A 22,733-nucleotide genomic window follows, 5' to 3' on the forward strand; every position below is an offset into this window, starting at 1 on the left:
AATTTCAGTACAAACAGCTGCTCAGATCTGTGGGTCCTCTAACATTCGAGACATAACCTTTAAACAGAAAGAATGTAGTCATTTGAATCCATCAGTACTGGCTGTCGCTCACTCCACTTCCTGCTGCTGCCAGAGGTGGAAGTGGGGGATGGAAGTTAGCCGGTGTCTGTCTCAGCTGGAGAGCAGTTGCATCTATGGCAGGCCATGCATGGCTGCGTCAATCAGCACGGCCTGGGATAGCAGTTAATTGCTTTGGACAAACGGCAACAGAGCCTTCATTCAATTAGTCCGCATAAAATAGACGGTGAGGGGGAGGCGGTATTGAGGCCTGCTCTGTCGGTAAAGAGGGTCTGGAAGAGGTTGTGAGTTCAATGTCAGAGGAAGGAAGCAGTTGAGGGAGGAGGAGGAGAAGGAGGAGGGAGATGACGTCCTCCTCTGATTATGACAACTACTTGTTGGTACTTGAGAGACTTTTTCAGTTCAGTATTATGTATTACTTCAAGAGGACCATAATTTATGGTGTTATAGTTGTGATTTACTTGCAATTAGTCAAGTCTTTCTTTCATCAGGCAGCAGTCTGGATCTTATGAGGGTTAACATAATAACTGGTTCCTTCAGCTGTAAATACGGCTCACGTCAGGCCATAATTATGACTGTAAAATTTGGATGTTTGTGAAAGATCTAATACTGTGTGTCAGACTTGGCGCTGGATAATACAGCGCTGGAGGCAAACTGATACGGGTCTCATTTCCAACACATTTAGTGGATATTGCGCAATGTCATCAACAGACAGCATTTTATACCCTCGCATTTCAGTTTCTTATACGGATTTAATTACTTGAACTTGTTTTGCTCCCCCCTCCCCATTTCTGAAACCTACAAATAATTTCCATCAAGCTTGTGTGTGTGTGTGTGTGTGTGTGTGTGTGTGTGTGTGTGTGTGTGTGTGTGTGTGTGTGTGTGTGTGTGTGTGTGTGTGTGTATCAGACAGGCTCTACCCAGAAGCCTTGTGAAGAATTGTCTCTGGATGGCCCAACACAACGAGTCCCAGTAACCCATTCACATAAATATTGCATCCGCCTTTTAAGGGGGACTTTACCCTGAGATGGTGCAATGCACCACTCATAGAGAAGGACACAGAAACAACATTAAGACACATACCTTTTCCACTTCACCAAAGAACCTTCCCTATGAAGTTCGGGGGAAGCTCTGTTTATCCTCGTGGAACGGGAAACCATACAGTACATGTTTGCTAGCCGCGGTTTAAGTGGTGATCTTACAGTTCCTTGCCTCTCTTTCTGTCCTTCTCTGAAAGCAGCCGCTACAACTTCAAACAAGAATTTTAATTGACCCTCTAATGTTTTCCGTGTGATCCGTCAATTGCTGTGATTATACTAAAACGGCGCAAATTAAAAGCACACATACTTAGCGAGATCTAAAGCAGACACCTCAAAGCTCTGTAGGAATTTCTGTCGAATTCAGCATCTGCTCAAGGTCAGTGGAAGAGTTATGTGCACATTCTTGCATCTTGCTACACTAAGCCAACTCCTGACTTAGATGGGAGGCAGTGGAAAGGACATGACAGCCCCAAACATGAAAATACATTTGGGAATGTAACATTGCTGGAAAACTTCAGACAGATGTTGCAGTTAAGATAATTTTAACGAGAGAATTTTTTTTTCTTTAGAAATGATTAAACCGCATATTTACACAGATTAAAGGACTCTGAATGTGACATCAAGTGGATTTTTTTCCCTGTGGAAAGGCAAACTATCTTACATGACTTTAATTGTGTAAAGACTATTTCTGAATTTCCTCCATGAGGGAAAGTGCAACAAGTGCTTTCACTTAGCAGTATGTCTTCAGTAGTTGTACCATTTTCTGTCAGTTACCTCGACTGCTCATGCTACTTGCATGCACAAGGGACAAAAACATTGCACATGAGTTTATTTATGTAAACGTGTGTGTGTGTGTGTGTGTGTGTGTGTGTGTGTGTGTGTGTGTGTGGGGGGGGGCGCGCACACGCATTCACCTCCACAGACCTCTCCAGCGATGTTCTCGCACTGACGGTCGTCACACTCACAGTTTTTGCCATGAACACGACTATCCCCTGGTGGGTGGCAGGTACACTGTCCGCACAGGCATTGACCTACAAAAAAGATGTTGGTTTTCACATTTTAGCGAGTGTATTTCACAGCCATTACATAAAACAGGGTTGCTGGAAAGTCTTATGCAGATGCAAGCAAACAGTACTGTACTTGTATAGACACGTTTGGCAAGTAGTACCGCAGATAGTGAACAAGATGAATTATCCGATGTAGGCACAAAACAAATACATAAATAAGAAAATATGTTTAAAATGCATAAAAAGTGGAAGTATTTTTTAGGACTGGGGCACAGTGGTGCAGTGGTTAGCACTGTCGCCTCACAGCAAGAAGGTGTAGGCTAGGCTGATTGATACTCTAAATGGACCGTAGGTGTGGCTGTGAGTGTGAATGGTTGTTTGTCTCCATGCGCCCGAAAGCTGCTGGGATAGGCTCCACCCCCCCCCCCCCCCCCCCACGACTCTTAACAGGACAAGCGGAAGAAAATGGATGGATGGATGGATTTTTTAGGACACCAAGAGACCTTCACCGGTTCCTTATGACATAATCTGATCCAGATTCAGGTATGGAAAAAAAAAACCTCACAATCCAATTCAGGGAACCGAACAAAAGCAACACCTGATTCTACTTAAATCAACTAAGCTGTTTCCACACAGCTCATTTGTTGGATCAGGTGTTGCTTTTGCTTGGTTGGAATGAAAACCTGCAGCCACACGGCCCTTTACTGGATCAGTTTAAGACCCCTGATTTAATTCAATGTCCTTCAACCAAAGTTGTACCAAATTTCATTGATATGCTTCCAGCATTCGTGGTGGTGATGATGTAAGAGACAACCAAGATCAGACGCAAAGGAACAATGAATCTTCTAAGAGCTTCATTGAGGAGTTGTACACCGGCAGAATGTGGAATGGCTGGCTGGAGGGTCTCTTGCACTATCTGGATCTGCCCCAAAATAATAAGTTCTTCATTGGACTATTCTTCAACTCTCCACCAAGTTTTGCGCAACTATGCCTCAAAGTCCAATTAATCCTGCTGGCTGACAAACAGCACCAATTCATCCAGGGTGGAGGTAAAAGGCAGGTACAAGGGAGAGGTGCAGCTAAACGGACATCTCTTCTGGTAAGTTTAAGCGGGTTGTGGTGTTGAAATCCAAACATAATTTGGTTCGATCTTCCATCCACTTCCCAGCATATCAGAAAGAACATGCAAGATCATGTAAGACCTTGAAAAAGTCTTACAAATCTTAAAATCATCTCTAAAATGGCTTGCAGCCTGAGTAGGGACCTCAGCGCAGGTGTTGAAGCTGCAGTTGATTGAGATGCTGTAATTCCTGTAAGCAGTAGCTCACTCAAAGCATGGATGTATTTTTTGCATCCTCTTGGGATAAAAAAGCTCCTTACCCCTGCAATATTTCTTAAATGGAATAAACAGGGTTTTTTTTATTATTATTATGCTGCTAATGCGATGTGTGATTTTAAAATAAAGTTTTTGTGCCATTAATTTACTACAAGGTTGGGAAATAGTATACTGCAATCCCTCGGATACACACCTGAAGATGCTGCCACCAGTCTTCAATCAGCAAGCTGCCAGTGGAGGAAGCCACGGGGGAATACACTGAGGGAGCATGCTGGCTAATGGTGAAGCTCATTAGAGCGCTGTCCTTTATTCTGAACTATCATTGGAAGTGTGCAGCATGTTCATTGATCATTGCACCAGGCTGTCCCGGTAATTATGGGCATATTGCATAGATATTTAGCAGCTGAGAGGAACAAACATATTCTAATGTGCTTTACGTTGCACTTCTATTGCAGAATTTGTCCCTGAACAATAAGTGAGGCATTATATCTTTAATAATTTGCCAACAATGTTATAAACGCCTGTTGGACAGACCTTCTGACAGAAAATACCGTCTCTTTCATTACCATAGCTGCTGCTTAAAGGTATGCTCTGCAGCATGTTCTGTGAAAAACAAGAGATAGACAAAATGAACCCGGCTCAATCATCATTTATGGGCCTCGGGGCATGTGTGGTGGTGACTGTGTCTGCAGAGCTTCTGCCCTCTGCCTGCATTTCAATATTTTTGTTCTTTTTGGATATTTTTGGGCATGCAGTGGGTGCGCTTAGCTTGTCCTAGCAAGTATTTAGCAGAAGCTAACTAGCTTGTACTAGCCGCTGGTTAGCGTGTGCAAGCCAAGTGGTAATAAATGATTGCAGGGCTGGAAAGGGTTGTTCATTGCTGTCAGGTGTGTGTGTGTGTGTGTGTGTGTGTGTGTGGGGGGGGGGGGGGGGGGGCACACTTCCAATGCTGTCCAGGAAGAGGGGCCCAATTTGAATGCATGTTGGAATTATAAGCAGCAAAGAACCGTACGATGGACTCTACCTTTAATGTAACGTGTGTTTGACACCCAGAGGAAGCAGAAAGAGCCCATCATGATTAAACAGTTACACAAAAGGATTTCCCCATGTTAAAACACTTATTTCTGATTGTGATCTCTCTCTCTCTCTCTCTCTCTCTCTGTTCCTCCTCTCTCCTGTTTTTATTGAGCTGGGTAAGTCCTTTTTGTACAATCGTTATTCACCCTGAGTGTTTTTTCCTGTTTGCAGCTCTGCAGGGTACATTTTGTGTTAAGTGCCAATAAATAACACATAAAACTCATCTATAATGTGGATGCGTCTCCTGTTCTCTTGCCGTGACTCAGTGAGAAGAATCCAGGGCAATACATTGTACTTGTACAGAACATGAATTTACAAAGACAGCTAATCGACTGACAGCATCCATGTCACATCTCTGTCACTTGCAAAAGCCCCCACACACACATGCACACGCGGATACGCGTTTCCGTCATTGCATTGATTTCCTAGACACTTATCCATGACCACTAATAGCCTATAGCCCTAAATCCTCCCTACCTTATGTCAGGATTAGAGTACATAATTCAGCCAGTTAGCCATGATTTTGTCATGGCCGATGCATTTCCACCATCAAGCCAGATTATGAATGTCAGAATCAATGAATAGGCATTTTTATCCAGTGTAATGTGACATAATCCAAGAAGAGCATAGAAGCAATCTGGGATGTCCCACAAAACCACCACAGAAAGTCTACCATGGCTGGGTTTGGGTCTTTTTTCTAATAATGTGACAGATCTTACAACGTGCAGATGATGTGTTGCTTGATGTTGGCAAATCGGATCTCAGAGTGTTGTCTTGTGCAGAGATGTAAATATCATGGCAAGGGGAAAGAAGGATGGGGAATGGGGAGTGTGGTTTACCTAAGGCTACCATGGCATCATCATTCCCCAATAATTTTAGGGTGTTGTACTCTGGTCTATTGAGATCAGTTCTGTACTGTACTTGCTTTTTTTCTGATCAACAGACCACATTGCACTTGTGCTTCCATGACTGAAAATATCTTGACCCTCCTCCCAGATGACTGAAACTTTTATTTTTGCCTGTTTATGGCAAAGACACAGCAGTAATTTATTGCCTAAACTAACACAGTAAATCGGACTGTACCATCATAAAAGCTAAAAAAAAAAACTTAAAATCTGATTTCAACAGTGGTCTATCCTATTTTGCAATACTCTCTTTAACCTGAAGAGGCAATAGTGAGTAACTGAGGGTACACTGATTGTTGTCCAGTCTTTTTCTGCATCTCTGAGCATCCTCATATCTGCCTGAGGGCACTCATTTTGGACACGTCACCATCGTAAGCTTGTGACTGGCGGAAGTTGGACTGTAAATTATTTTGAAAAATGTTCAGGAGAGTTGTGATGTCACCTGATGTATAACCACTGTTGAATAATGACGTCAATCTGATTTTTCATTTAAGTAAAATCTTCCATCTGTCCAGTGACATTCTGATACTGGTGCCAGCTGAGATGGTCAAAAAGTTGTTGTTTTTTTTATTTGTTTGTATTCTTTACATTTTTTTCACAAATAGCACTTTTTGAAATTAAATAGTTTACTGACAAATGTAATTATTCTCCTGCGCGATTGGCTTTCTGTCCCCTAAGTGCAACATGAATAATACTTGGCGCAAAAGCCCACACACACACACACACACACACACACACACACACACACACACACACACACACACACACACACACACACACACACACACACACACGTGCACACACACACACACATGCGCGCAAATGTGGATGTGGATGGTTTGACGACAACAGAGATAATCGATAAGGCAAGGATGTTATGACATCAGTGGTTGCTAGGGTAACTGAGTCCCCAGAGCAGATGGCGGTATATGTGAGGCAGGAAGAGGGTGCTAGACTTGTGTGTGTGTGTGTGTGTGTGTGTGTGTGTGTGTGCGTGCGTGCGTGCACGCGCACATGTGTTTGTTGATGCTTCATTTATCACTTTTCCAAGGTGAAGAACAGTTTAATGGTACTGTCACGTCAGTAGACATCCACTACAAACAATTTAGGTTCCATTTTCATGACAGTGGGCATAAGTACATGCACACACTCCGACTATATGATGATGTAGCAAATGAATTTGTGCAGCTTAAGAAAGAAGAGGTACAAGTTTGGCCATGGTGCAGTATAGCACACACTTGCATAAGAGAATGAATAAAACAGGGACATACAGGGCACCAAGGAAGAAAAAGAGTTCAGGATCTTCCCAAGGCAGTCCCTGAAACAGAAAAGTGGATGTAGGTACATTTTAGAAAACGTTAAAATATTAAGATTCAGAAAGAGTCAGCCACGTATATTTAGCTTGAAGCTATAGGCGCTCCTCTCCACCAATTACTAAAAACAGCTTGGCTGTCCAAAAATATCAAATCACAAACTCTCAAGCACATCCGGTGTAATCTATATCTTCTTTATTGAACCATACGCTCAGTAAACAAACTACTACACTTGTACTACTAACTAAAACGGTAGTATCCAACTGGAAGATTATGAATGGATTTTTAGCTCAAATCAAAGTGTCTGTAGATTACTAAGTATGCTACTGTATAAAGAAGATGTGTATTATAACAGACGATGTACCTGAGGGTTCATAAATTCATGTTTCTGGAGAGTTTTGCTGTTGTTACCAGTTATTAGCTGTTAGCTTCAAGTTAAATATATGTGGTTTGCTCCATCTGTGTTTTAGGGTCACAAAAAGTGATGCAGAGGGGCCACTATGATTATTTGTGAGTACTTTGTGGGTGAAGTGCTACTTTTTTACATGCAGTGAGGAGTGGGGGGAGTTGAGAGTTTGATTAGTGTGACATGAAAGTCACTCAAATGTTTTGTTTTCCTCAGAAATACAGTCACACAATAAAGTGACTCTCACTGCCTTTTCACACGTGAAGTGGCTTCTTTTTTTTCTGTCACTCATAATTGCATGGAGGAACAAAAATAAAGCATCTTTAAGTGTTGGGGAAATTCATCATACAGTATATAACTGTAGTCTATGTATGCACATGGTATTTGAGACAAACAAAATGACAAAGCAAATAAAGGAATCCCAGAATCAGCAAAAAAAACCCCGATGAAAGCGGGCGTTTCCTTGAGGAAATACCACGGTAAAGAATGTGCTCTCCACAAGCTTCATGCCTCCACCTCTCAGGAAGAAAAGCTCTGAAGCTGCTGGTTCAAATTTCAAGGCTTTTCCGCTCAGGCTGCCATCTGTACCAGCCGCCTCCATTCATGCCTAAGTGATTTTCTACGTCTGTCTCCTCCACTTTCTTTCTCTCTCTCTCTCTCGTACTCTCCCACCCTGCTTCCTGTCTCTCGTCATTGTGTCTCTAACAGACCTTCAGCATCTCTCCTTTTCTTCTCCTCACATCTGGTCATTGAGGTATTTTGAGTGAAGTCTGTTAAAATCATTTGTTTCCAACCGTTGCAATCACCTCCCCAACACTAAACTGAAGGGGCATCCTTTTGGAAAGGAAATAAATAGAAACACACACATATGCAGTCCTTCAGCGAAGTATGTCACCCTTCCCTTCCATTATAGCCCTGACGGTTACCCTGTGGTCATGTGACACGCAGATATTAAAGAACTAGAAAGACTGAAACTATGACATCACACAAATGTCGCTGGCGTGCTTCAGCACTGATAGTCCTGATAAACCAGTATCTAAACAGTTAAGCAGACAAACTGGGTTCCTTGATACGTGCAAATTTATCAGTTCTTTAAAGTTTTATTGCCTTTTCTAATACATGGCGTCAATTTCACTAATGATAATAATAAATGACAAATTCAGTACTTTGATTCTGCAGCCACCTTGTGTGCCTACTTGTTCTTTATAATGTCCTATTATATCCAGTTCAATGAATCAGGGTGCTTCAAACGCACTAGATACGTCCATAAGATATAACATAGGTGTAGCTATGGTCACTGCAGTCAGTAATCATTCTAATCAATCAGAGCAGCTACACGTTTTTGTTTTAATTTTATTTTTGCATCACGCAATGAGACAGCCCTCTAGGCTTTTAGAATAAGATAGATAGGATAGATAGAAGATAGGATAAGAACATAGAGAAGACTGATGTAAGACGGAGTGCAAATCTCCATCATATTTCATATTATTGGTAGTCTTGTTCAAAGTTAGATTCCATTAGTCCTCGCTCTTCATTGGTTATCCCTCACCATGCGCATGTCACAGCAGCAGGTGTACAGCGGGGAAACAGTAACCCACAGTGATTGGGAGAATGGTAGCAGCCACTAAAACAAAACAAAAAATGTGTTGAATGGTCAAAATGTAAATTTTTCACTTGAAATCCACACATCCTCCATTTTAACTGCAACCCCCAAGCAGTCGAGAGGCTGTGTAATCCCCTGTGACGTCCGCCTCTATCAAATGAAGCAGAAAATCAATGCTTAATATTAACCTCCACACAAGCAAGAGAACAAGCACCGAGCTCAGAATAAACTATCACTACTTTCTAATACTTATGAGCAGGGTTACTACCCACAACAATATTTACTGCAGAGGGATTAAATTCACTCTAAACAATGGTCCATCCTGTAAAGCTGATTGATTAAGGCCACTGCATCAGTTAAAAATACAGGGCCAGAAGAAGCCTCTGAGGACTTCTACTGGACGATTTATCTTATTAACAAATGGACATAGAACACTTTGGAACAACCTGCATGTTACATTCTGTGACAACCTGCATTGTTCATTGTTAACTCTGGGGGAACTGTACCGTAGCTGTCTGGCAACACGATACCATCATTAGGGCTTGGCTTATGAGCCTTTCCAACAGCTGAGTGGATTAACTTTGTCTTCCTCCAGATTTCTCACTATATATTGCAGTTTTTGGAATCACTGAATACCTCTTAAATAAGACTTCAGTTAAAGTTTTATCTTTAATCCCCTTTTTTATATCATTCATTCATAGTTTTCTGTCTACAGATATGTACATGCAGGTCAAAGATCTACAGAAATTGACTCAATTTGCCAAGTGCATATCAAGTCAATAAATTTGGGTTTTGTTCTTGACACAGCTTTATGCAATATTTTGTCCTCTAAGACAATAAAATAGCTGCAGCTTGATATTCATGCCTAAAATGGATGGTGGCATCAGCTCAAACAGCTAGTATCCCGGATATATCAGCTGACGATTAGCTGTTCCAAGCCAGCCCACCTCAGTCTCTGACCCATCATCCCTCATCTGGTTCCCCTTCCTAGTCTCTGTTGGCAAATGACATTCAAGGTGCCTTACTGTAGCTGCTTCAGCCTGCCTGCTCTTCTTGATTCCTCTGCATGTCATCTACAAACCCATCTCCACCCCAGGGCCTCCTTGACATGCTGTGACTCTGTTCTCTACCCTATGGGAGTCCTTGCTGCTGCTGCTGCTGCTGCTGCTGCTGCTCTCCCTGCCTTTGGCTTTCCACATATAGAACTCACAGAAGTTCAGGGAGGTCCTAGAACAGATCCATGCTGAACCTACTGCGATGGCGATGAAGTCCTCTTGTCGTGAAAGTTTGTTTATTATTTCACTTTACAGTGACTTTATCAATAGCTAAACTTTGCAAATGAATAGTTAATAGATTTTAAAGGTCTGAAAATATGTTCTAATTATTTAAATATTATTTAAATATTTCCTAATTAAAAAAAAAAAAACCATCTACCATGAAACAGTTTTGAAACGTTTAATTTTTTGGTGGTGCTAAAATTTTGTTTTAACACGGGTTCAGCTACCGTAACAACAAATTTTGAAGGTTTTTAATCTCAAAATTTAGGCTTATCAGGAATGACTGAGTCATACTTGGAGACACAATTTTCTGCCCAAGTTTAAACTGAACAATACAAAACATACACGTCATGTATGGTGCATAAGAGCTTTGAGTGGTCGCTGCTCAGCTCAGGGCTTTTGAAAGGACGGACTAAAAGTTGTGAAACACCTCGTGGAGATGGCCTATTTTATATCAAGAGGTGAGAACAGGCCAACTACAGTAACCATGGCAACAGGGTTGCACGGAAAGACCAGGTACCTCGTCCGAAGCAGGGCAATTTGGATGCCCCTCGACATTTCTTCAGACTGCTCTCCACAGAGAGGGAGCAGGACAGAGGATGCTCACACTTTTTTCCAGCCCATCCTTCCTTGCAGTCACACCTGCCGCAGTTACACTGGCCGTGACCTGCAGAGACGAACAGAGGCGGAGGTTAGGTGAATCAAAGTGGAGAATGGTGTACATGGATAAGTCAAGTGAAGGAACAGTATGGAGAAACAGAGAGACAGAGAGAGATGGAGGGAGAGAGAGAAGAAACCAGCAGAGCAGGGAGCAAACCGAGCAGGTGATGGAGGAGGAAAGAGAGGAGCTGGAGTGAAAATAAACACAAGGAAGGTACAGGCTTATTAAAGCTATTAGATGACCAACATGGGTTTTGACTACATTTGTCAAGCTGATTTCATAAAATACATGTAATAACCACAAAAAAATCACTTTTTTTTTTCACTTTCAACCCTTGTTCTGTAAATTTAGGCAAAGACTGTCTGTAAATGTATTTGTTGACTTTTGAGACATCTTTCTCTTCTGACCTACTGCTAGCATGAATTGCGGCTAACCTAACTAGTAATCAGCTATCTGGTGGGGGCCTGGAGCTCCACAGTGTACACAGAAAGGAGATAAGGGTATCTATCTGCTCATCTAGCTCTAAAATTCATGGACAAAAAGAAATGCATTTCCCAAAAAGTTGTCATGTTCCTTTAATGAATAGTTAGCATCCATCATATAGTAAAAATAATTCATACGGAAAGTTTCCTTTGCAGCTGTACCAGTTGATTAAGAACAGATGGGATTGACTTGTCAGGTTTTATAAGGAAATGTAACCTTGGGTTGATAGAAGTCTGGCTGTTCATAAAGCTAATAAGAAACTCCAACCTGAGCAGAAGTCATCTGTATATCGGTCGTACGTTGCATGACAGTTCCTCTCGTCGCATTCACAGGTGTCTCCATGAATATCCCCCCAGTCGCCAGATGGATCCACATCATGGCAGCTACACTCCCCACACACACAGGTCCCTAACAGACACACACCAACACAAACACATATAATGTAAATTGCGGTGTTGGATTCTTTCCAGCAGATTCAAATCAATCAATAACGTGATTTTTAACTAAAAAGAAGGAAATAACAGAGCCTGAAGCCAGAAGGATAAATACTGCTCAGTTTAAATTTTTTTCTTCATTTATCAATGTCTATCTCTCTTGCACTTTCTCATTTGTTTTACACCTTAGTCAGGACATCAGCTGGGCGGCATATCCAGTGGAAATCCCATTTTCTCCTATCAGTGGTGACAGAGCACGGGAAATCCCAGGGGAGCCAGGCCAGCTGGCAAAGCCTGTAGGCGAGTGTGTGCTGCCTGGCCCCTGGCTCGACAGTCAGGCTCCCTCACCACCTCGTCTCTGGGTTTATAGAGCTGGCCACTTTTATGCCTACTGTAAATGTGAAGGTGCAGCTTTAGATATGACAAGCACAAGAATTGTTTAAAAAGGTCTACAAAATTAAGAGGTATTCAAAGAATGTTCTGCCTCCTCAGTTGTGCTGTTTTGAATGCGTCAGGAAGACAACCACCACATAAGGGTAAAGAGTTCCTCTGTGCCTCATGCAACCATATGATCTCCTATACAGATTCACGCTTTTAGCCTCAATGTTACACATCTGTTAGCATTTTGACGGCATGCCAGTTCAAGCACTCTTAGCTCAACTAGGTGATTTTAACAGACTGAGACTCTTGACTGAGCCCTGTTAGTCAAATTCATTCACTGGAGTTGGAGATAAAGAATCCTGCTTAGATATAATACAGGGAAGACAAGAAAGACACTTGACTGCACATTTCTGCATATATATATAGGCCGATGAAATCAAAAGAGCCATCTTCTATGTAATCATCATCCTTTATCCATCTCCTGTAATCACATGGAATTATCTTCACGATTATCAGACGGCGGGTTAATTCAGAGGAAATAGTCGCATGTCATATAGGGATGGGAGTGGAGAATTATTCCTATTTCAATTAGCATCAAAATGTCTGACTTCTAAGAATTGGTTTGGGCAGAATGAAACTATGCAGGCTGGCTTCATTAAATGACATGCAAGGGCTAAAAATATTATAGAATCTTCATACATTACTGGAAATGTGGTTTAACATTCAGCTCATGCAGGAGAGTTGAGTTTTACACAGTGGAGGTGTCCTGCATTCTCTCCCAAAACATGTAAATGTTAACGCGCAAATTGGCAGACATATTTTGTTTTCATAGATATTAAAGGAACCAGAAACCAGTAAATGAAAATTTAGTCATTAACCACTCAGCCTCCTGCAGATAGAAGGTCAGTTGAAGTTTTTCAGCCACTAAAGCACCACTGGAGTTTTACAGGAAAAGGGCCACTCAGATTACAGCAAATATGGTGTATAGTAGCATTTTATCATTTTATTTGGTATTTTCTTCATGTTAGAAAATTGATCTCCATTCACTTTAACTGCTAGGGACATTGCTGCAATACTTTTTAATTTCAGCAGTGTTTTAGCGACTTTAAAGATGTCCTTCCATTGGCATGAGGGTGGACTATCCCTTTAAGCTCCATGTCTGAATATTTTTTAATTGATTCTGTTTTAGCCTCTTTAGTTATTGCTTGGTTTATTTTGAAAGCGTCGCCGTACGTGTCCTCATCTGTTAGTATTTCCTGTCTTTGCCCTTTCTTAATAGTCTGGCATTTTTCCTTGTATTCCCAGGGTTGTTTTGTTGTTGTTGTTGTTGTTGTGATTCATTCCTGGTGTTTTACGTTTAGACTGTTTTGATTTATTTATTTTTCCCTATGCCTTCTCTGCTGGACTCACAGGTTGCAGCCTTTGCATTCTACACAAGCTGAGCGAAATGTTCATAAACCAAAGGTTGAGATGTGAAATACCTAAAGTCTTAAGTCTAATTCCTGGTTTCCTGTTTTTAACATATGAACTGGAATAAATCCAAATTTTAGAGCAAATCTTGAGCATCAAACATATCACTGGTTTTCTTCATTGCAAACAACGATAGTCTCTCTCTATATTCCGACATTATTTGAGAATGAAAACAATACAGTCATATCTCCTTCGCTGTCCCCGGGTTGAACCGTGATACAGGGGAACAATGGGTTGCTACAGCATGTCACAGTCAACAGTTGTTCATGTTGTACTGCCTCTACTCTGTATGATGGGGCTCTGTATATGTAGCCTACCATTTAGCCCTACCACTCAGCCGGCCCTCAGTCAGACCACTGTAATTAATTTTTAGAGAGCTTTCCTGAAATCCCACAGGATCACTTGAGCGAGGTTAGCAAAGCTTTTTCTCTGCCTGCCTGTCCGCTGATGACTGTCATGGGGATTTACATGTGGATTTTTTTTTTAAACCAGCATATTCTCTCTCTCTTCTTTTCTTTTGATTTTATTTTTAGATTTCATTCTCAGTTGGGAATGACGAAAAGGTGACTTTGTTTCATCTGTGCAGTCAGATAAGACGATGCACACTGAGCTGAGGCTCTCTTGCCATCGATGCTTTCTTATGAAATAACCTGAATTTTCCAACACAGCGTCTGAAATAACCCACAATATTCCATCCTTGGATGGAAATTGTTTGGAGAAAATTCACCATTTCCTGTACAAGTTGTATTGGTAATATGAATGATAACTGTTGCAGCTATGGTAGAAATTTTATTAAACCGTAAAAAATCTGCATATTAATAATAACAAGCAATATTAGCCTTGTTAAAAGTCTTCAAAGGAGTTTAAGTATGTCTATAGCTATGCACATTATCTTTAATGTCACCACCAATGAAATGTTTCTTGAAGGAAAAGCTTATGTTATTAATCCATCCGTCGTCATCTTCCGCTTATTCCTTACTAGTAAGGGTCGCGGGGGGGGGGGGGGGGGGCTGGAGCCTATCCCAGCATCTACGGGCGAGAGGCGGGGGGGTTCACCCTGGACAGGTCGCCAGTCCATCGCAGGGCCAACATACAGAGACGAACAACCATTCACACTCACAGTCACACCTATGGTAAACTTAGAGTGTCCAATCAGCCTCGTCCCCAAATTGCATGTCTTTGGACGGTAGGAGGAAGCTGGAGTACCCGGAGAGAACCCACGCAGACATGGGGAGAACATGAAGACTCAAACAGAAAGATCCCGCACCCGAGCCGGGACTCGAACCCGGAACCTTCTTGCTGTGAGGCCACAGTGCAGACCACTGCACCACCGTGCATCCCCATGTTATTAATCAATTGTTCTAATATATCCAGGAAACAAGTTAAGTTGACTTAGTTACTAAAATTTCTCCAAACTAAACTAGTATTAGCCTGGCTGGCAAAACAGCGCAAATTCAATGTTAAAACAAATGCTAACATTAGTCATCAATGCTAATCAAGTGGAAAATCATTCTTTCTGTGACGCTGGTTGAGAGGTTAGCATTAGCATCATTGATACCCTTCGCGACAATCGCAAAGAGGAGGTATAGTCCATGTTGGTGATGTTACAGGGAGTTCTGAATGGGGGAATTTGGTGGTGAAAAATTATTTTGATCTGAAAATCTCTCAACAGGAAGTACTGTTAGTGTACACAGTGGACTGCAACGCAGCTGTAACGTGGCCGAATATCTCGAGCACATTAGTGGATCAGTGCACTATAGATAGATGGATGGAAAGATAGATATTGGGATTTTATTGCTCAATCTAAGTTATATGTAAGCATATTATATCCAAATTCTACTCAAGTTAATTATTCAATTATAACATCTTCATCAATTACAAATCTGATCCCACACCAGGAGGACTGTGTCCTGTCTTGACACTCTGTTGCGGGTAAACAGACCTCTGTTGCTGCAGATTTTGCCATCTGGAGATGTGCATCTCCGTTTGCTTTCCCATGGGCTGATGTCACACTGGAATTCACATTTGTCTCCATGCCAACCAGCAGCACAGTAGCAGTTTCCACAGTAACACTGGCCATGGCCTGGAAGCAGATCAGAACGCACATGCAACATCTGATGAGTTCACATCTGTCAGTGCTGTAACTTGCACAGCAAATAGATTTCTACACAACCCATTGTTTTTAGTCTCGAGGAAATGTTTTAATACTTCAAAAAAGGGTGTATAACTACGATCCCATATAAGAAAGATACCCTCAATGAAACATTTCACGTTTTCAAATTTGAAATCCTTACCACAGATGGATACACGGGAAATTTCTTTCTTGGATGAACATCAATCTCTTCTGGAAATCTGATTATTAGCTTTGTTGTAGGTTGGATGAGAAGACCGATATTGATTTCACATCTGTGCCTTCAGTTTAGAGGCACTACTCTAGCAGGTTTATTCACGTGTGTGCAGAAACAGGGAAACAAAGAGTTTGAGACCACCAGACTGTTGCTGCTTCATACCTGCACTGAAAATCCTGCGATGTAAAAATGCAGGTGAATTTATTTCTACTTACTGCCCTGTTGTCTTTGTTCATGTTTCTCTATTTCATATCTTCCTCTATTTCCTTTTGTGGTACTGTGAATTTAACGGAGTGGGCATTTCCAATCCCCAAATTTGCTCCCACTCCAATTACAAACTTACTTGTTGGTCCCAAAGACAATGTGGTGTTGTTAAAAACTCTGTGCTGATGATTCTATTTTCGTATTATGTATATATTACTATATCCATGTAGCTTCCTCTCTGAGCTTGAGAATGAGAACTTTCCAAAAAAATATGGATTCAAAAGCGTTATGTTAACTCAGAGCTTTGTATCTGATGCTAAGCTGGGAATATTATACCTGAATCTCTCTTGATGACATGAAAATAAATTAGTTCAGTCCAGTATGATGTGGATGTGGATGAGGAGAGAAGATGTGGCATTTTTTCATTTTAATACAACCTTACTCAGATACTCCCTGTACTTCAGGGAAGGATATACAGTACATGCTTTGTTGTGTTTAATACAAAGTAAGTAAGGAAGTACCTTTAACATTTGGTAATGTAACATTCATTGTCAGGCCTTTGCCTCTGACAAGTTCTAAGGCCAAAAATCACCTGTTACTGAGTGACACTAATGGCCACAAAGTTAATATCCATATGATGACTATGGAGGGTCTTCAATACACTCATACTGATGTGTGTGTGTGTGTGTGTGTGTGTGTGTGTGTGTGTGTGTGTGTGTGTGTGTGTGTGTGCGCGCGCGCACATTTGGTGGGCTGTGAAAGGAACTGTGAGGCATACCTCCACACACATCGCCAGTCTCCTCATCAAGACACTCGCTGTCGTCACACTCACAGAAACGTCCCGTCACCAGGCCCCTGTTGTCGTTATTGTCACACATACAGCTGCCACAGTGGCAAGTGCCTGTTAAGAATAGCAGTTTCATGGTTGATGAGTATGTGTGTGTGTGTGTGTGTGTGTGTGTGTATGTGTGTGTGTGTGTGTGTTCTATAGTCTGTTGTTGAATGTGAATATGATTTGATGCAATGCACAGTGAACCCAGCTGGTTTGCAGATGTGCGTTGGAGGCATTCAGTCTGTTGGCTTAAGGTTTAAGAGGTGTGTGTGTGTGTGTGTGTGTGTGTGTGTGTGTGTGTAGGTGTGTGTGTGTAGGTGTGTGTGTGTGTGTAACTTAACAGTAACTTAATCAGATTTATCAGTAAGTTTATCTTTATGAACAGATTGTTGCACAAGTCAGTTGCACGATAATACACATTCAACATTAATAACAATAAGCATTATACACATATTGCTCAATAGAAGGTGCTACAGATGCTCAAATGTTATGTGATAACTTTCTGTAAAGTCTATTATGAAGATGGAGTTGTGGTTCCAGTACCTCTGTTGGAGCAGACTACCCCCTGTGGGTTTTTGCAGAGCTCTTTGCTCTTCTTGTTGGTTAGGTTACATTCCTCCTGGAACTGGCAGGCATCGCCAAACCAGCCTTCATCACACTCGCACATGCCACAATCACAGTATCCACGATCTAAAAGGAGATACAACCACACACCATATGCTATTTACCAGTGTTGAGTACATGCTCATTGTCAGTTGGTTAAAATTACCCCCAGTGGAACCAGTACACAAGTGAGTGTTCTTTGCAAGTGACTTTCAATGACTATGAAAGACCCACTTATCTAAGTGATTCTGTTTTAATACTAGTAGCATTATAGGTAGCTGACCCGTAAGTGAGCGACTATCTCCATCCCTCAAATGAAAACCAAAGTTTTTCTTTGCAGAAAAAAACAAACATCTGGGGCATCTCAGTTTTTCCATATTTCATTTTGGAAAATACTCACCACAAAATAATACCACTCTTATGATCTTTGAACCGTAAATACAAACCTTAGCAGTACAAGATAACGTTGCGTTATTAACAAACAAACGACGCATGACTTGGGGTAGAGTGGCCGTCTAGCAACCAAAGGGTCGCTGGTTCGATCCCCAACCCCGGTGACCATGTCAAATTGTCCTTGAGCAAGATACTGAACCCATAATTGCTCCTGATGAGTAGGTTGGCGCCTTGCATGGCAGCCTCCACCATCAACATGTGTGAATGTGTGTGAATGGGTGAATGAGATGACACTGTAAAGCGCTTTGAGTACCACTAAGGTAGAAAAGCGCTATATAAAATTGAGTCCATTTACCATGACTTCAAGTAGCTTTGATCGTTCTGTTTTTGGCACGATAACATTTAATGTCTCCCTCAACCTTGAGTCATCATGCCAAGACACATGATCTTTGAAGTACGAATAAAATTGTTAGCGGTTTAAGACAATATTTTGCTGTTAACATACAAAGGACGCACGATTGAGTAGCTTTGTGCTTGTTCTGTTTTTAGCTTATCATTTAATGTCTGTGGCAACTTGCCGTCTTCATTCGCCACTCAAAAGCAACTGCCATTTTTTGGACACATAAATGCTTGAAAACTGCAGTATTTACCTATTTTATGCTGAAAAAAATCATTACATGTCTTAGCTCATGTGAACCACTGCCCTTATTTCAGGCATTCAACTGAAAACCCACTCAAAATTCCTGTTGAGTTTCAGTTCCTGTTCGACTTTACTTATTTCTGGGTTTTGGGACTCATTCCAGCATCACTCTATTAAGGCATGCATAAATGTATGGACTTTTCTTTGTATAGTGAGCAAGCAGGCAGCACCATGTCGCTTTTAAAATTCTTAGTATATTTCCAATACAACCCTTGACTTCCTCATCCATCACTCAGAGTTACCTTGCTCAGTGCTGAGAGGCCTTACACAGCAGCTTGTCACTATTTCTCATCATTTGGCAGGCTGTCATGAGAAATATGAAATACAGGAGGAATCATGCAGTATGATGCAAATGAAGGCTGCTGACAAGTTATTATGAATGTTACTCCCATTGCATTTAGCAACGTGGGGCCTTGTGTGTCATATTCAATCATCCTCCTAATTCATTCATCATGTAAATGTGGCGTCCTTTTCAAGGGCTCTCTATCAGTCATTAACAGCAGGCAAGTCTCCTTTCTATCCTGATTATCTACACATACATCTCAGAAAACGTAGTTTCGCGCTTGGCGAAAAGAAGAAAGCACATTTTAAACAACGGGGAAAGTAAAAATATGAAATGAATTTAGATATATAAATGGTGATATTTTCATACAGTAGCTAGTTGCAAAAGCGTGAGGAAATGAGGAAATAAAATGATTTCAGACAAAACTACTTTCAAATTTGTACAATCTTTTGAAGCTATACAGCAAATACCGGTTTTCTCATCAACAAGCAAAAACAGCAATTATGTAACAGTAATTCAGGTCCTCTTGAAGCCACAGAAAATAGCAGCTTCCACTGCTCATTTTTTATGATTACCATCACCCCTAATATTATTTATTATAACTTGATGGATAAATCTAAATAAGATTACCGATGTGGACATGTCTTTATGGATCAATCATGTCTCATTCTAAACGGGAACTACCGTGCAATAGCTGTGAAACAGAATTAGATTAAAATCTCTCCAATTTGATTCAGTAGAATATTAGAAAGTCACTGCCACCCACTAGCACCCATTAAGCTCCGCTTGAAAATCAGTCTGACATACAGAGTAGCCCCCGTCGTTGTCTGCTCGGCCAAAGCCTATGTGTGTGGGAAGGTGCCTGTCTTGTTGACAGTTTATCTTTCCAGGCAGTAATTCTCTGAGTCTTGGGGGGTGTCAGAGTTCTTCCCACGCGCCTCTGTCGGACACACCCAGCCAATCAGGTCCCGTCTGATGCCCAGACACATCCAATAGGGGCCAGAAATTGGGAGCATCAGTGCCTGTAATAACAGGTGATGCAGTGTTACCATGATTAAGGAGAGGAGGGTGAGTCAGACACTGAACTAATTTAAGGTTTAAAATGTGACTTGATCCAGTTTAACGATAAAGAAAAAATAATTTTGTGAGGCAGAGGTTTATAGATGTGTAGATGTATGCATATTAGAAGTAATTCTGCCATTTGGTGCAGGTTTAATAAACACTAAAAGTAATTTACTCTCAGCGAGGAGCCCAGACAACCATTCTGATGTATCAGTTTGGTTTCAATCAGAAGCCAAACTATGAGGCAAAGCCTCCGATGCATATTGCAAATCCAGAAACTAATTTCTTACTTGTGCTTGATGTTTCCTCTCCGGAATGACATCCCCACCCCCCACCCCTCGCTTCATTTGTTTAGATCATGTTCTTTATAACACCATTCTCATCTTGGTGAGTAATTATTCGTCCTTGCTTCCTTCCCCTCTCCCTGTGTCTTGTGGAGCGTGAAACAACAGCACGTCAGCTCGTTTTCTTTGAAAAAGATCTAGGAGACACCTGTCTCAGGTAATAACTCATTCTGTGTGTGTGTGTGTGTGTGTGTGTGTGTGTGCGCGCGCTGGCCTTAGATTGAGGTGCCCTCACTTTTATCCCTCAGGTTTTTATAATTCTCTACCTAGGCGTTCAATTGTCAACTTTCATATCATCATAGCTTTGTAATGCCACTAAAGAATTTGTTAAAACCTACTGGAAGTATGATCAGAGAAATTGTGAGAGCTCTTGTCGGAGCTCAATCACAGTTGCCTTTGACTGTGAGACCTGGACGCACTTGAGTGGCATTTTCTTCTTGCAGCCTTCACTGGAATCATTAGGTGAGTCACCGCTCAGGCACGCTGCCCGGGAAAGCTCAGAATATTTAAGTGAGAGCACATTACAATATGTATTTGAAAGAGTACAAAAACATAAAACCAAAACTCAGATACATGAGTGTCCTTAGTTTCTGTTTGTTTTTTTTCTGTCTTTGGGAAATAACAGGAATGATGCATATTAGTCAAACTGGACAGCCACTTAGCACCATTAGAGAGCTGTTCTCCAGTTATTACTTAGAATCATCTGCCTGTGTTGTGTGTGCATTGGCAGCTGCTCAGCATAGATTATGTAAAGTGCATCTGGAGGAGGTTTGGATCAACTCTGGCCAACTGACTCCTTATGAGCTGCTGACATGACCTGCGGTGGGAGCTTCTCTGGTGGGGGGAGGGGGGGGGGGGGGGGGCACAGAGGCTGGGAGCCAGACCCTGAGAGAAGCCAAAAAATGTGAACCATCCATTTATTGGGGGGGGGGGGGGGGTGTTGGGGGGGGGGGGGGTTGTTCTTATGCTTGCTCCTCCTGTGAGAGATGAGCTGTGCAGGACACAAACATAAGCCGACATAGTTGGCTGCAGGGAGAACAGCTTTTATTACAGATATGAACTGCTACCCCTGCTAGATATCAAGAATCTTTGATGTCGGAACAAATTCAAATAATGGATCAATATTTCTATCACAGATTGAACTGGAAAAAATAATACAAATCAATAAATGTTGACTGTACAAATGTTTTGATATAAGCGTTTAAGAAGTTTTAATTCATGCTTTTGAACAATGCTAATGCCAATGCCTGCAGCTCTCTGTGTTTCAGAACAGCAGAGAAGGCCAAGAACAGGCTGTCTGAACACACACCAGAGGAAAACACAGAGAAGCAGAATGAAACTCAGAAAGTGAGAAAGAGAGAGAGAGACAGAGAGAAAGAGAGAGATATTTCCCCTCAGTTTTCCAGTGAGAGGGGGAAAAAGAGGGAAGGCTGTCGAAGGCGAGCAGGAAACACTGCCACGTTGAGCCTCATCTATGAAACCCAGTACCAGGATTAAAACATGACATAACTTTAACTTCTTGCTTTTCATTTCACAGTTATATTTGACAACTGTGTATGTTACAAGTGGTTCAGTTTCATATAAACTATCGGTCAAATTTTGGAAGTCATAGAAAGAAGTGTATAAGGACAAGAGCAGGAAGAAAGACATATAGTAAAGGGAACATGTGGAATACAATGACAGGATAGTTTTACACATCTGGTAAACAGATGTTGGTCCAGACATCGTCACATTGCTCCGTTGCAAAGTGTGTGTGCAGAGGTAAAGACAAACAAACAAAAACACACCAAAAAATAAATAAATTAAAAAATCGAATATGACAAATCAAGGCATAATCGACTAAAACTGATCCATCTTTTTGGTCCAGTTACGAAAAAAAAAAGTGGTATTGTAATGAAACCCATGGGATTGTAAGGTGCAAAATACAATGGCACAATTTTTTCACGCCATGGGTGAAATAGTGCACAGTATTACAGGCCAACCAGAAAAACATCACGCTTGATGCAAAATCAGCCATCCTCCGAGGAACATGCGGGGGCTTGCATTTATTTTTGTTCGATAAAATTCAGTGCAAAAAATCAGCTGGAGGTTTGAAATATTACATTTTTCATTTGATGCAGGAGCCGCTATTTTGCTAGAAGCTACGTCAATTCCTCAACTTCAGTTGTGCAACATCAGTTGTACTATGTGACACATTATCACCTTGGGTACACAATCATGTGAACACAATGAAGGCGGCAAACCCATCCCATTAATTACATGAGATTCATACAAGCATACCAGAGATTACACGTTGCCTTTTGTGCATACAGTCTTGTCGTTACTGACATAATACTACATTGTAATAGTTTCCTGATATATGGGAGGAGCAGAATCATAATTTGCCCCAGTAAATTTTAAAATTATTTGAACTAATTCAGTGCTAATGGGAGCATATGTATGGGACCACAAACATGCAACACGGTTCTTTATTGAATCATTCTACAACCGCCT

The 22,733-nt window shown here is 41.4% G+C and overlaps 1 protein-coding gene across 1 annotated transcript in view; it reads right to left on the reverse strand.

Moving 5' to 3' along the window:
• itgbl1 (integrin, beta-like 1) overlaps positions 1–22,733 on the reverse strand; it is a 39,702-nt gene that overhangs the window by 6,618 nt on the left and 10,351 nt on the right. The window contains exons 3-8 of the mRNA XM_086220240.1: positions 17,399–17,545; positions 16,802–16,924; positions 15,414–15,554; positions 11,454–11,594; positions 10,563–10,709; positions 2,033–2,149 (exon numbers count right to left, since the gene is read on the reverse strand). Coding sequence (XP_086076366.1) covers positions 2,033–2,149; positions 10,563–10,709; positions 11,454–11,594; positions 15,414–15,554; positions 16,802–16,924; positions 17,399–17,545 — 816 coding nt within the window. The remainder of the gene's footprint in view (positions 1–2,032; positions 2,150–10,562; positions 10,710–11,453; positions 11,595–15,413; positions 15,555–16,801; positions 16,925–17,398; positions 17,546–22,733) is intronic.

Source organism: Aulostomus chinensis, chromosome 12 (assembly GCF_037954235.1).
Source record: "Aulostomus chinensis isolate RoL2024-O1b breed Wild chromosome 12, RoL_Achi_v1.0, whole genome shotgun sequence".
In the NCBI taxonomy this organism is placed as follows: Eukaryota; Metazoa; Chordata; class Actinopteri; order Syngnathiformes; family Aulostomidae; genus Aulostomus; species Aulostomus chinensis.